The sequence below is a fragment of the Oreochromis aureus genome, linkage group 18, assembly GCF_013358895.1.
Source record: "Oreochromis aureus strain Israel breed Guangdong linkage group 18, ZZ_aureus, whole genome shotgun sequence".
NCBI lineage: Eukaryota > Metazoa > Chordata > Actinopteri > Cichliformes > Cichlidae > Oreochromis > Oreochromis aureus.
The window spans coordinates 11,500,259-11,516,118 of NC_052959.1; the positions used below are offsets into that span (position 1 = coordinate 11,500,259).

At 39.4% G+C, this 15,860-nt stretch overlaps 3 protein-coding genes across 3 annotated transcripts; 1 reads left to right on the top strand and 2 right to left on the bottom strand.

Moving 5' to 3' along the window:
• Positions 1-1,681: 1,681 nt before the first annotated feature.
• On the bottom strand, positions 1,682-2,612 carry insl3 (insulin-like 3 (Leydig cell)). Its single transcript, XM_031731998.2, has 2 exons — positions 2,365-2,612; positions 1,682-2,195 (listed from the first exon to the last, which is right to left on the bottom strand). Exons 1-2 carry the CDS (start codon positions 2,555-2,557, stop codon positions 1,999-2,001), a joined length of 390 nt encoding a protein of 129 aa, XP_031587858.1. The 5' UTR covers positions 2,558-2,612; the 3' UTR covers positions 1,682-1,998.
• A 4,892-nt stretch (positions 2,613-7,504) lies between these two features.
• Positions 7,505-11,205, bottom strand: si:rp71-39b20.4 (potassium voltage-gated channel subfamily V member 2). Its single transcript, XM_031732191.1, has 4 exons — positions 10,679-11,205; positions 9,947-10,580; positions 9,307-9,432; positions 7,505-7,822 (listed from the first exon to the last, which is right to left on the bottom strand). Exons 1-4 carry the CDS (start codon positions 11,203-11,205, stop codon positions 7,505-7,507), a joined length of 1,605 nt encoding a protein of 534 aa, XP_031588051.1.
• Positions 11,206-12,287: 1,082 nt separating this feature from the next.
• On the top strand, positions 12,288-15,293 carry rps28 (ribosomal protein S28). The gene is made up of 4 exons (XM_031732518.2): positions 12,288-12,441; positions 12,750-12,797; positions 14,381-14,503; positions 15,174-15,293. Exons 1-3 carry the CDS (start codon positions 12,403-12,405, stop codon positions 14,501-14,503), a joined length of 210 nt encoding a protein of 69 aa, XP_031588378.1. The 5' UTR covers positions 12,288-12,402; the 3' UTR covers positions 15,174-15,293.
• The last annotated feature ends 567 nt before the right edge of the window (positions 15,294-15,860 follow it).

Genomic DNA, 15,860 nt, shown 5'->3' on the forward strand with positions numbered 1-15,860 from the left:
TATACATATAGTACTGTGCAAAAGTCTTGAGCCATACCTCATTTCTTTATAGTTTGTTAGGAAAATGGAAAATATGTGTTTGTATAGTTCTAACAAGCTTCAAGGGGAGAATTGGGTATCACAACATTCTCTCTCTCTTAGTCAGCTTTCATGTTTCTTTAGTTATTCTGGAGGAACAGTTCTCTGATGTGACATTCAATGCTGAGTGCTTCACGTTCTGTTCTCTGTGAACATTATAAATAATGTTGAGGTGCGTGCTCTGGGGAGGCCAGTCTATGACTGATAGTGATCCACTGTGTGTTTTTCTGTGCAGGGATTCTTGCACTGCATTGGCAGTGTGTTTGGGGTTATAGTCATGCTGAAAAATAAAGTTGTTGTTATATGATGGCGCTGCATGCAGGCAGCAGACACTCAGCAGACACTGTGTCTATCCTGGCCTCCTCCATACTTATTTTTGAAGATTTGAACCCAAAATTTCTAACTTAATTTCATTATTCTGTCTCTGATAAGGCTTCAGTGAACAGTGGATGATCAACTGAAGGGTCAGGATACACGGGTCCTGTGTCAGATCTTTGCTGGATTTTTTTTTCCTACTTCTTAAAGACATCACTTTCAGATACTAGTCGTGTTCTGCAGATAGTTTTTCATGCCTATCACACTGCACAGCACTCTGAGATATGCCAAGTTTTCACCTAATTACTTTATCTTTGTCAAACTGCGTCATCCTTGATATTTTTCATAGAATCAACAAAAAAAGCCTAAAAATAAAATTTCAAATGGTCAGGTACAATGACTGGACTAAAAATGAAAAACATCCAAAGAATAACTCAAAGTCCTTCAGAAAATCTGGAGAACTATTGCTTCAGTCTGGCCAATTCTAAGAAAATATAAAGAAATGTTGGGTGGCTCAAGACTTTTGCACATTACTATAAGCATGGGCCATCATGCTACTAATACTGTAGTATGATGGCTGACAAATCCTAAATGCATGCATTCAGTTTGAACCCAAAATTTCTAATTTAATTTCATTATTGTTTGATGGATTAAACCAATTGTCACAGGCATTATTAGTGTGCTGTATTCTCTGATTATCTCGGTTAAAACCTTTCTAACAATATAATCTGCTAACAAGTTGATCTAATTTTAGCATTCATCTTTGCGTGCTTTGTCTGATAACACAGCAAATAAAACCAATTACGCAAAAACAAATCGTACGTACAGCACAATCCATTCTTCCCTCAATTAAAACAAATTAACCAATCAGTCACTGTAGGCTGATTTCATTTGCTATTAGGAGTCATTCGGCGCAGGCTGCAGTATAGAGTGGCAGCTAATCAGCGGCACATTTGATTATCCGTTGAGAGAATTATACACTCCTCGGTGTGAGGCACAGGCCGGGTTACAAAGATTATTTCTGTTAAATAGCTCAATGGCTAGGCCAATAGCCTCAATCCGATTTAGCTCTTTTGGCACCAGTAAACTGCACTCACACTGAAACTTACATGGATCTTAATATATACCAGTATGCATATACAGCAGAAAAACAGCTCAAGTGTTAAAATGGTTCTGTGGCATCTGAAGTTTTTTGTACACTTGCATTTGTTTACTTACTGCGTAAGATTTGGGTTAGCAAATCCGTTGATGCAGATTAGTGTATAAGACACAAGCAGTAACTGAAACCTTTATGGGAACACTCCATTGGGAGTAGTATTTATTGTCATCTTTGTTAGGTCTGAGAAAATAAGGGTTTGATTCTGTGACTTTTGTGATTTCTTATGGACTGACTGTCCAGTAATATCAGTTCAGTTAATATTGATAAACTGAAAAAAAATAAATCAAATAACAAAATCCTGTGTGCACTCCAGTTTTATCTTTGGTACTGTTACATGTCATAGATAAATATCACCAAGTACATTTAGGATCACTAACAGATTGCCCAGCACAGATCAAACTCTGAAGACAATAGCTTAACTCTTTCTGATATGCGACCAGCTTCATTTAGCAAAACTGTATCAGCTCCTTCATGCTACATCCTTTCTCACAGCAAATATCAGATATTTTTCCAGCAGTTCGCCTGATCCGAGAGGACAGAAGGTGAGGAGCCAAGGAGACGGCGTCCTTTTCCGCGGCTGCCCTCGAAGCCGTGCGGACAGCCTCTGAAGCCAGGTACTCTTCTGTGGAGGAGATCTGCTCCCCTGCGCAGAGGTAACACATCTGGGATTTAGAGAGATCACTGTAAACGTGCAGCTTCATCCCCAAAATATCTTGCAAAATTTTGATGGCAAGAACCAAGAGTACATCTTTCCCTGTTTACCTTTCATATATGTCATGAAAACACAAATAAAACATTGTTTAAGTACTTACAGAGAGAAGCATATTGATTCTTTCCCAGTCCTAAATCCGGGATGCTTCTCCTGACCCGGGAGCTGCCGCAGGATGAGACGGCCAGACGTATCAGCTCTCGTCCACACATCTTGATCCTCTCCTGTGCATGTGCCACACACACTGCAGCCACTAGCACCGCCACGAGAGACACCAAACACCTAGCAGCTGGCATTGTATGATATGGTACTGCTCCTCGGTTGGTCGGCAAAGGCAGAAAATGAGTGACCTGGGGAATTTGAGGGGGTTTATATAGGGAGTGTGTGTAGTGGCCACAGGCTGCTCAAAAGTTACATTCAGCCTTGGTGAAGGAAAAGCATGTCCTGATCAAGAGCTCAGCATCAAAGTGAAATCTCAAGGCTGAAGCTTTCATTGAGATAAAAATCTGCTCTGGCACTGATCTTGTTTTTCAGGGTGGAAGTAACAAGTCACTACTTCTGTAGTTACTTTTGTTAAGCTGCTTTTCTTTCTTTTCTTTTCTTTTCTTTTCCTTTCTTTTCTTTTTTTAAGGAGTATTATTATTGTATTATTATTATTATGAGGGAGAAAGAGCAAGTCCTTTCCCAGTCTGAAGGTTGGTGGTTACTTACACATAGAAAGAAGTGCATGCATATATACATACGCTGACTTTTATATTTGAACCTCTGTCCATGTTTAATATGGGCATCCACCACTGTCCACTTTAGCTGTATTTAAACAAAGACTCAGTGCTTATATTTGATTAGCTTTTCTGCTTTTAGTCATCTTTCCTGTTGTTTGTTTATATTGCATTGTGCAGAATCTAATCTGGGTTTGGTCCCTGATTAATTTTAAGCAGTTTACAGCAGTTTTGCTGATAAAACCTGCTCACAGCATACAGTTTTTAATGTGACACAAAGTATTTCTTTTTTTATATTAACACTCATTACATCTAAGTATGCATGCTTGAAAAGTGCTGACTTGTGGTTAAAATATTTTCCTTGAATATGAGTCCCTTTAGCATCTTATCTTAACACATCATGAAGGATGGGATCTAATTGGAAGAGAGCATGACCGGAAAAAGGAGATGTCAAGGATAATGACGCAACTGTTCACACACATGGTCACCCTGTGGCTATACTGTAGTTGCTTAATCATACCAGAGATGACTGCTTCATATCTCTGGCACAGATGAACAATATGAAAGGTGACACTTTAACATCTAAAATGCACTTCTGGCTATGATTAGCATTTTAACCTCTAATGACGATATCACTGGTAGGCAGTGGCCTGTTTGTTTTTCTCAGCTGCTGTGCTCAGAGCAAAGCACCGGTCTCAGTTGCTTATTTTTTTTCGCCTTCACAGATTCTTGCCCTTTATTTCTTGCTGAGGGTGATGCTGTGTGTTAACATTTTCAACCATTTAGCCCAGCACACACAGATGTCAGTCAGTTTGCAGATGTCAAATAAGCTGAGTGTGTTTACCTCATCATGGTACTGCCTACTGCACCACAGTGGAATCAAAGCTTTACTGCAACCTATCATAACTCATTGTTTCCTCTTTTGCTGATATTCTATCATATGCCATATATATACATATATATATGTGTGTTCATGTAACCCCTTCCACCAGGGTTACTTGCGTAGTAGCATTCCAACAACGCCCTGTTTTCATCTCTTGCCCACCGATGCCTTCTTGTTCCAGTAGCCCACTTGTCATCAGGGTGCCCTGGTTCCTCAACACCTGACGCGGACCTTGTTGATCCGGGCGACGTCCGAGCCGGCATGCCTTCATACTTATCTGTCTCGCTCATGTCTGCGGTAGGCTCGCTTAGCATAGGGGGTCTAGCCTTACGACCCTTACTGGATACAGAAGCCCCAGGCAGGAATCGAACTTGCGATCCTCTGCTCCAAAGGCGTGTAGTCTAACCACTACGCTATCCAGCTGCTCAGGAAGAAGGAACACGAGAAGATGGAGAAATACCAAGGGCTCAGAGAAGAAGGTAACGGTGGTCCCCGTGGTAATCGGAGCACTAGGTGCTGTGACTCCCAAGCTAGGCGAGTGGCTCCAGCAGATCCCGGGAACAACATCGGAGATCTCTGTCCAGAAGAGCGCAGTCCTGGGAACAGCTAAGATACTGCGCAGGACCCTCAAGCTCCCAGGCCTCTGGTAGAGGACCCGAGCTTGAAGGATAAACCGCCCGTAGGGGCGTGCTGGGTGTTGTATATATATATAAGTATATATACATGAGGACCACTTTTGCCTTCACCCTCACATTTTTTCTAACTCAGCCCTTGGTATTTCTCAAGCTTCTCAGATTCCTTCTTGATGTTGATCCATTGCTTCCTCTTCTTGTCCACTACTGCTATGCGTTAACCTTCTAAATTTTCTAAATTTTCTGATTTCTCTCCTTCTGGCTGAGTCATGTGATACAGCCATACTCTTGAGGTGTAATTGATGCTGACGACACAGTAAAACCAACAGTCACTACCTAAATTCTGTAATAGTATTCGCTTCATTCCTCAGAAAGATAAGATAGGTGTCCACTAATAAATAAGGACTTTAAGGTTCTTTTACATTAACTAATTTTGCGTAAGCGAGGTCTGCTGAAAGACAATAATTTTTAATGACAAATAAATGGACTTTCTCATTTTTGTTTTTGAGTTTGAAATAAGTATATTGTAATGAAGTAATTGTGATGTGCCCTTCCTCTTTTACCTTAATCTTCAAAATTGAAACTTGCTGGAACTGTTGTTTCTTTCAGGCAATATCATAAAAATGTAACGATCCAGTCTGATAAAAATCGCCTAAAAATTTGTCGACTTTGTACACAAATGATGTTTTATAAGCTTTCTCCCCTGAAAGCTACACTTCCACCACTGTCTTCACTGCCGCAAAATTCTATCATAACTGAGTCACGTGTTTCTCCCTCGCTGTAAACTGAACCACAACACTTGCAAACTACCCTGTTTAGCCTGTACTTACTTTCCAGTATAAACTTTGGAATTATTATCCTTCAATTCATTTTTTAAAACATTTCAGAAAATGAAATGGCTAACTTCAGCCACACATCATGCACAGAAACAGTGTCTGATTAAAAAAATCTTAAATGAATGGTATAACATGTAATCTTTAAATTTCCAAATGAAATCATGTCAGTCGCCATAGAAACATTCCTTTTGTTCTTCAGAGATTTTTTGTCATCACTGACAAATACAGCCACTATACCTCTAGCTAGCAGACAGGTTGAGATCCAAATTGCACAGGAACAATTTGTGCATTAAATCTGTTGAGCTGTTTGAAACGTTGAATTTGTAATTACCTGCCACTTATTAAAATTATTCCTTTTTATGCTCACTCCTCTTCTGTACCACAAACACAACTTTATTGACAGGGATGGGACGGAAAAAAGGACGTGTGCAGACGGGATCATTTGGTGAACTACCCCATCTGTGGCATCAGAATCATCCAGAAAGACCAGAAAGACTGCAGAGCATGAAAACTGAACTGTTTGACAGTGTTTTGTATTAAACGTCCTATCAGATATAATTACTCGATAACTGAAGGTGCCAGAGTTCCGGACCACTTTAACCCCTGATCAGAGGGTAAATTAGAGACATCTGACACTACATTTGATAGTTCTCTCATTAATTAGTGCACTTGCACAAAACTTAATGACAAGGAAACATCAGTCACTAATGATTCATTGTCTCTGATTATTATTCAAATGGATGGAGTCACAGTCTGCTGTAAAATGGATGTTCAGGATGTCTTTCATGAGCAGAGGCACAACACAATATTCCTGCAGTTGGAAATGGAGTGTAACTCCCACGGCATCTGTCGTGACTAACCAGAGAACTTGTTTCTAATCTCCTCTATCTGTCCCTCTTATTTAAAACCAGTGTCGAGCAGATGAGCCAAGAAAACTGTGGTGTCTGTATCCGCAAAGAGTTTTTGTATGTTTGTTTAATACGTTATAATGCTGGTCTTCTGGCGCCCAGGGCAAGACTTGGGTTTATGATCTAATCATAGCATCACAGTGTGACGACAAGGCTTAGACCATGATTGATCCTGACATCTCCTGGTCAAGAACGGAAAGTTCAATTCTCTCTCGCCGCAGGGATCACGACAAATTCTGAGCTGTTGGATGACAGATATAGGCATCACTGCCCATGTGTAAGTAGGAATGAAAAATCGCCACGCTGGAGGCCTCTATTGTACGTCTATTAAAAATAGTTTGTAAGTATTTAAATACATCCTGTCTGTGCACACCTGATCAGATTCCTTCTGTCACCAAAATAGCACAGTACTTGATTGACTTTTCCCCTTGTCTGACTAGGTAGGAAGCACATGCACAAATCCTACTAATCCTTGACAACCAAATTACACTGAGGCTCCTGATCGGTATACTGACACCCGCTGCTATATCTCTCACCCTACTTGGGTGTCTTCAAGACCACACGGAGTGACTGGACAAAAAAAAAGAGGGAGTGCTTTTTCGATAGGTATGCCACTTCGATGAAACATAAATTGTGTCAAATGTGAGAACTTTTCATTGATGGTGTTATAGTTTTTCTCAGATGCACACATAAATAAAATGTTTTTATTGCAGTCAAACAAATGGTGACTAAAAGCCGCCATGATGTGTGGCGGTACATGCTGGTAATGGCCAAAGCTGCACTAGTTAGAGGTTGAAGGTACAATTTCTTTTTTGCTGAGCATCAAAGTAAAATGTAAGAGACTATGTAGTCACTCAAAACTGTTCATTAATAGCACTTTCAATGACAGTAGTCTCTTCAAAATGATATAGGAGTAGTTTTGCTTCATTCAAATTGTCACTGCTTGACCTCCTTGTGTCAAGCATCTATTTCTGTTGAGTGAGCATTAGTTGTAGCCTTGTGCTATTTGTGGAAACACATAAGAAGTTGTCTAGTCTGAGCATCTTGTCCATTTGACAGAGGAATCGTCGCTCATAGTGTGAAAACAGTACCTACTGCAAAGCTGAGGCTTAATGCTTGGCTCAGCTTTCTGCTTTCCCCCATCAGATCATTTTTATTAAATCACATAGGCTGAGACTTAGAGGCAGATGGAGTCTTTTGCTTTTGTATACCCAAGGGTGATAAGGCCATTTAGGGTTACTGAGGTCACAACTAGGCAACTTTTCCTATTCCTCGATCTCGTGGGTAAATTGCCTGCCGCTGGGCCGATAGTGTATCTCATCATCCGAGTCCTCCGGCTGGGGTTCGAAGCAGCTGTCAAACTTACGCCTGAGACGTTTTTTGAGCTGGAAGGTGCGCACTGTGTTGGAAAAGTTGAATTCCTGCTCCTTCAGTTTGGCATAGTAGTCGGAGAACTTGTTGAACAGAATGGAGATGGGCATGCCGTTAAGGATGATGCCAAAGGAGATACAGCCGAATGCCACACAGCGGCCGAGGTAGGAGATGGGGACAACATCTCCATAGCCCACAGTAGAGATGCTGACCTACAGGAAGAAAGGAATAGTGTCAGCTTCCATAAAATTACTCAAAGCCAGTACTCTCTCGTGTAGATTTAAGTAGAGATCAAGAGAAGAGCAGAAGAAGTTTTCCGTTTAATCCTCACAGTGCCTGCCTTTCACCTGGCCCCACGCACTTTGTATCCATTACTTTAGGTGAATCTAGTAATTAAAATGCTTTTTTTGGTACTGATAAACTGACATTTTGGAAGTTTGGAATAAATAGGCTCAAAAAACCTTCCAGGAAAGTAGTGCTACATTTTATATTTCTTGAATTCAATCACTCTGTCTGGCTACAAATGAGACGCATTACGCAGCATTAGAGGGAATTAGACACGTATAAATTCACAGCTGCCACCAGATAAATGAAAACCATGTCCTCAGATGATACTGAAAGACACACGGAGTACCAGGCTGGTGACACAGTGTGACCCATGTGAAACTTCCTAGAAATGGTGTGATGTTCATACCTCTAAACATTGATCGTTTATATATGAAGCTTGAAAGCAAATTTGGGTTTCTATTATACACACATGAGTGAACATATATTGTGGCATCCAGACAATGAATTCAATCAGAAGAGTGCTCAGCATAAGTTACAGTTTAACCATATGACAGCTTGGTGGCCACCAGTAGCCATTCTCCACATCTGTATAGGCTTGATAATTTATATCAAGTTTATGTGACCCTGGAGTTGCTCCACACCTTTCTCTTCATTTCAGATATAGTACCAATTATGGGAGATACTTTGGGTAAGAATTACACAAAGGCAAATCCTACATTTATTATAGTTAGTAAGTTTTTCTGCAAGAGAGACAATTTCTTATTTAGCCAACCATTAATTCACTAAAGAAGACTGTGTTTGAGCTCTTGAATATAATCAGTGTTTACTGCATTTTAAAAGCATAAAAATAGCACAGAACATGATCTGTACTGTGAATCTTTGTCTTGGTCTGACTAAGCAGGCAGCACAAATCCAGATAGACCTAATCCCTGACACCCGAAATGCACTGCACTGCTTGATCATACTGACACACCCCAACTGAGCTTCCCTTCAGCGCTGTCAAGAGGAAGAGCTTACCAAGCTTCATAACTGAGTTAATTGATCCGGAAGAAGCTGAGTGGCAGCCGGTAAGAGCTGGCTACACGCTCTAAATGCTGTAAAACATTAATTGCCCCATTCATAATGAAAAGATGTGGAGCAACTGTGGTGTTATAAGTAGGGTTACATCATCAGTGTGGCTGGACCTAAAAATTGGACTTGAAAATATTTTCAAAAATAATTTACAAAATCATCACAGCTGCCATTAAAAAGAAGAAATAATTCCCAGAAAGCTAAAACTTTTATAGAAATCACTAAAAGACACAAAAAACCAAATCTGATGTTTTGGCTATACTGCATTTGTAGCAAGCATCCCAAACATAATAGAGCCATAGAACTTTACTGGACGTAGAGCTTGTCCCGTACTCACCGCAGCCCACCACCAGGCATCTGGTATGCTGCTGAAAGGTGTCCCGGGCTGATCCACCTCCACAGAATGCATCAGAGCAGAGAAGGTGAAGATGCCCATGGCGATGAAGAGAAACAGACAGCACACCTGCAGCACGACAGAACAGAGCACGTCAACGACAGCGCTTGTTTATATGAAACTATGTCATAAAGCAGTTACTATTTTAGGGGCTTGCATCCAGTAATATGACAATTTGAGATGTTACTATAAAGCCTTCCTGACATTTCTGCACTCGACAGGCTGTGTAAGCTTTGTTCAATTAATCGCTTTTAAACACACGATATGCAAAATTAATAAATGTGATATTATGTTACATTAGTGAAGTTTAGAGCTGCTGGTAGGTGGATTTTGTTCTTTATCATAAGCTCTTGAAGCTCTCTCTTCAAGAAATAAAATATGCACATTTAAATAGATTGTGATATCCTATTGTAACACTATCATAAACTTCTTCTCTACTTCTCTTCTCCTAGTGGTGACTTTCACATAAAACTACCTCCTGTTCCTCGTATGTCTCTTCAGAGCCTTACTTACGAGTTGCCATGTTATTCAAAGGCCTTCAGATGTTACCAGCATTTGTGTTTGTTGTTTATTCCCTTCATACCTGCTCAGAGCACTGGCGGATGGTGAAGCCAAAGGCCCTCATGCCGGTGGAGTGACGGGCAAGCTTCAAGATACGGAAGATGCGCATGAGCTTGACCACTTTGAGCACCTTGCTGACTTTGCTGACTCTCGACATGGCCTTCAAATCCTCCTGAGCACTGATGTCTTCAGAGTCTAACACAAAAGTCTCAAAAATGATCTGGAGGAAGTAGGGCATGACGGCTACCAAATCGACAAAGTTGAGGGCGCTCTTCACAAAATGCTTGATGTTTGATGTGGTGAGTAGTCGCAGAAAGTACTCCAACGTGAAGAAAAGGATAGAACTAACCTCCACCCACTCCATGTAGGTTTTGCCTGCAAGTTTGTACTGCCTAAGTTCTTGGACTGTATTCAGAGTCATGGCAACGATAGAGATAAGCACAAAGAGACTGGAAAACACTGCAAAGGCTTTGGCTGACAGTGAGGAGTAAGGATTCTCCATCAAGTCCCAAAGTGCTTTACGAAAGTCTCCAAGAAACATGGTCTTGTAGCCCTCGTCATCATGGTGAGGTTTAATCTCATCAATGAGCTCCTGGTTAACCTTCAGGTGTTCTCTGATGTCGTCCAATTTCTCCTCAAACAGAATGCGGCAGCACCTGAGAAAGACAGACAAATGCGTTACCATAGCTACTTTTTAAATACCCACAGACAAAGCCACAATAGATACAGTGCATATCAAATATCTACAGCACACCTTGGAGTATCCTTCAGTTTGAGCCCCCAGAATGAGATCTCTTCCTCAAAGTTGACAGGACACAGGCTATCCATCACCCACAGAACATTACTGCAGTAAAAGTGAAATATGTAATGGAAAAACATGGGGTCCCTGTCAAAGAAGAACTCGTTGCTCTGAACATTATAATCGTCACAGAGCGTCAGACGCTTAACTGGATCATTGCACAGAGCAAGGACTCCGATCCTGGTCTTTGGGTATCGGAGGACCAAGTGTTTAGGGATGTGAAACACCTTTCCGCCCACATTTAGGTTGACAATGTTTGATTGCCAGGGGTTTGGTGCATCCTTCTTCTCATCTTTTTTCACCTCTTTTCTGTCACCAGGAGTGTCAAGGTTGTCCATAGATGTCCATGGTTTTACTGAGCTGTCCTGTGAAAAGGGGAATTCACTCTCCTCCTCTTCGATGCTGTGCGTGAAACTCGCATCGCGTTTTACAGATGCAAAAAGACTGGAGCGACGTTTTTTTAGAATTTTCCACTTCTCCATTGCGACAGCTTCTCAGAAGATAAATCAGTGGAAAATGTCTTGTGCCAAGTTTGAATCAAGTCACTGGACAAAAATGATCATATATTTTTTCTTTAAATCTACAACATCAAGCAAAATATCACCATGGTTTTAAAAAAAAAATCCTCCAGGTTGAAATAAAGACAAAGAAAGAGCTGTGGTACTTTTCAGTCACTGTGCAAGAAGATCAACTGCATGAGTTAGGGCTTCAGCCTCTTCACTGATTCTCTAATCCTATTGCTGTTCTTTCTGTCCCAGCGCAAGTTAAAAATACTGTTCACAAGGATTAGTGTTGTGATTTAAGGCTTTGACTTCTGAGAGAGGAAGAAAAGCAGAGAGGGCAGTGTCATGACAGTATTGCATGGCTAACAAGGCTACAGAGAGGTTTTACACAGGATATTCAGGTAGAATACACAAACTATCAGCTATGGCCTTTTTGACCTATTGCTGAACTAGTTCAACAAGCCTGATTTTAGAATTAAAGGTTAAATACATTAAAACTAATAATAACTGATAAAAAATGTCTTTGTTTTCTGTATATTCTGCATAGACCCTTAACTGTATTGTAAGGCTCCACAACAAAATCACTGTTTATTACTGATGTGTTTCTCTTTACAATAACTCACTGGTATAACTGACAAAGTATTCATTTTAATATTAACTCAAGCCAACTAAAACCAAAATATTCATTATATAACACTGAATGTATTTAATGATGTACTGAATCAGTAACATTTTTGATACTGACTTTGGATAAATAGGCTGTGTTTTATGACTGACATCCCAAGCATTTGTAGTTAGTCCAGTAACTCAGTATTTGAATTGTCTGTATGTACGCACAAAACAAAGATACATTTACACAGAGACAAATCCCTTTCTCTGTTTCTGGACATTAAAATAGTTTCGTAAACTCTGTGAATAATGGTTTGGCCCAGGTTTTTACCATGGCTGCTTCGAATGGTATTTCCCAATCTACCGGAAAAGGAGGTAACTACGAATGTATAAAAGTTTTTATTAAATTTCGGTATTGTTGTTATTACTCATATGTTTATATTCTTTTACTTGTAATTTGATTTAAAAATAATTTAAAATTAAAAATTTTATTAAACTGAGAAATTACAGTTGCCATATATACCATCCGTGCACCACGTGACTTCCTTTCCGGTCTAGCCTGACAACATGGACGCCAGCCGCGTGCAGCCCATCAAGCTTGCAAGAGTAAGAAAATCTATAAAACGCTGAAAATGATTATATAAAGCACTTAGATACCTACAATAATAAGTATTGTTTCAAATGGGCTCAAAATTTTTAGGCTAAATCCATTTTTTGTGTCGTAGTTAGCAAACGTCTCTTTGGCTCTCGTGCTTCTATCATGGAGGCCTGTCAATGCTACAGTCTCTGCTAGCTGCCGCAGTACTTTCGTGATGCTTAGTTTTATGGATTCTCTATGTTCGTTAAATATATATGTGTGTATTATATTGATTTTAGAGATTTGATGTTCATGTTTCTCGTGTTTTTATTTTCAGGTCACCAAGGTTCTCGGGAGAACCGGTTCCCAGGGACAATGTACACAGGTATGCTAGTTTGGCTAACACCTCAAATTTTGTCCGGGACAAACCATGTCTGCGATTAATGTTTGCGTTTTGTACGTTTAAGCTTACTTTGAGTTACTGTCAAGGATATACACAAGCTAGGGCTGTAAATTCATGTGAAAATAAAAACTAAATTTATAAACCAAGGTAAAAATACCTGAAACGATGCAAAAAGGGCTAGGATGAAAAATGTAAGAGTTTAGTTTTGTCATACATAATTTGTCTACACATTAATTATGAGAATGTAATGAGGCAGCTGTTTGAAATTTGGACATTTTCTTTAGCTGCAAATCACGTTTTTGTTTGTTTCTTTAGAAACAAAACAAAAAAAACTTGATCTGAACTTAATTTTTTGCTGGTGATAAATATCCTCCATAGTGCTATAACTAAAGTCACTAACGCTGAAACTGGGCAGATCCACTGTACCAACTAACTGAAACTAGACTGAATTATTATCAAAAGTTTAAGATGAAAAACTGATTAAGCTACAAAATATGACTCGCCTGATTTCTTGTACCGGAAATAAGGCAGGTTATTTTGGGGGCACAAAATTTTAAACTGGATTTTAACTACTAATGACATACTTAGGCAAGCCACTGATCCTAACTGGAAACCACGTTTAATAGAGAAACTAGATTTATCTTTAAAGTGTATTAATGCATTCATTCATCCATTTTTTTTGTCCCCCCACTTAGCTTATCTCAGTTGTCATTTAGGGTAGTGTGGGGGTGTACCGGTTACTTGGGCTAATGATAGCAATTTATGTTACATTCATATCTATAGCCAACTTAAGCCCCTTTTCTCTTAGTACCTACTTGGATTGATTCGTAACGTTTTCGGGGTTTTCCATTAGGTCACACTACCTGCTCGGCCGGGGTTCCAAAGCAGTCCGAGCAGGTACTAAAATGTTGCATCATCAGACTGCATGCCACTGATTGGCTGGTCAGTGGCGTGATGAGAGCATCACCAAGTCAATCTGAGTAGGTACTAGTGGAAAAACGGGCTATAGTTAACCTAAAATACATGTATTTATACTTCGATTATTCAAACTGCTGTACCACTGTGTTGCCCACTAACTGTTTACTTTATTACTAAAATGTGTGTTCACTTGTGTTGTTCACTTGATGGCTTTTACAGCATTGCAGAGTAAGATCCTCAGATACTGTTTTCTGAGAAACAGCCGGGATCCCCAAAAAAAAAAGCAGATTATAAAAATAACTTTTTAAAAAATGCCAAAAAATAAATTTTTAGGTATTGTGCTATAAATTGATGATCATGACCACTGATTTATTTTCTGTGTTAACTGGATAGTTTAAACAGCTGAAAAATTTCAAAATGAATATAGTTTTAAAATATTTTTAAATTAAGATTGCTTTGCTCCCTTGCCACATAAATAGGGATGCATGACAAAAACAAAATGAGGAAAAATCAATATAGGCTGTCGGTAAACATTTGAACAAAGCCTTTTTAATTGGTACATCATTAACTTAAACACAGGAAAAAAAAAATGTCTGCTGTAGAGTCATTTTAATATTTAAATTTTGGGTGGTCCCGTTTTCCACCAGGTCCGTGTCGAGTTCATGGACGACAGCAACCGCTCAATCATCAGGAACGTGAAGGGCCCGGTCAGAGAGGGAGATGTGCTGACACTCCTGGAGTCTGAAAGAGAAGCCAGGAGGCTGCGATAGGTGAGACAATGTAACCTCAAGTGATCAGTGTTTTGAGTCATTAAACTTGTCAGCATTGGTGAAGCCCACAGTGAGAGTGCTGATGGATAATATGCACTCTGATGATGCTGAACATTATTATTAAAAACGTAGTGAACCAAGAACACTTTAAGAAGAAATAACACTGCAGGTGAGGTGATGACAATGTTTTCCATTGTAATATAGTTAACAAAAGTTAAAGATATTCCCATAGTACTAACATGTACTATAGGAATATTTATATTCCTTATATAACCTTATAAGGTTAGAAAAAAACATTAAAAATGGCTTGCAGTAAATCATATTGCAGGGCGATCTGTTTTTGGCTTTGGAATGTCCATAATGAGTCTTAAACTCAACCTAATGCTAAGTTCTCAATACAAATATCTGCAGTATTAGGTCATAATTGCATCTGGGCCACTAGTCTGAAGCTCTTATCTAGTTAAAGTGTAACAGAGCTGCACAAAGATTGAGTGTTTTCAGTTCTGTGGTGGTCAGAGGTTGAAGTTTGAATTCTTTAGTCCTCCCGATAGGCTGCTCATGTCTAATGCTGCTCAGTTCAGAGTGTATCAGTGTTCTGAATTTGGGAATGTATGAGACTTAAACACAGGCTTAAACCCTTCTCCCATTTTCACTTTTTCTGTCTTCACAGTGCCTGCTGAAGCTGCCAATCCAACACTGTGGAGCATCAACTACAGCAGGATGCAGTCACTTTCAGTGGACTACCCACCACTTGTTCAGATGTTTTGAAATAAATTTGAGTTGAAAATGATCCTTGAAGTCTTCTTTCTTTTATACTAAGTGTGATTTGTTCTTTAATAAACTCGTATATTAGCCTGCCATCATAAACCTGCCTGAGACGAGCAATGACTCATTATTGATACGTTAGTAGTAGGCGAGGTGTGGCTGTCAAATTGTTGTATGCTGAATGTGAATTAAGCTAAATACTTGTACATACATATATATATATATATATATATATATATAAATATATAAATATTTGGTTACTATGATGAAGTGTCAGCTTCTCAAGTCTATCATTCCATTACAGTTCAAAAGAATTAAAGTGCGCCACTTTTGAACTAAAAATCGGAGTTTTTACTTCAGAGTAAATTAATGTTAGTTCTTCCAAGTGCCTTTAGAGGTCATTACAGGGAAAAATCTATTATCTCACCCTGTCCATAACATGCTCGTCTGTCATACAAACTCCCTGCATGTCCTTTATCATGCCCGTGAACATCAGTTTTGAAATATATCCACCATTACTCCTGTGTAAATGTCCAAACCTAAATATAGCTGTTTTCTGATGTACTGTTGTGCATGAAAGTTAAGGAATTTC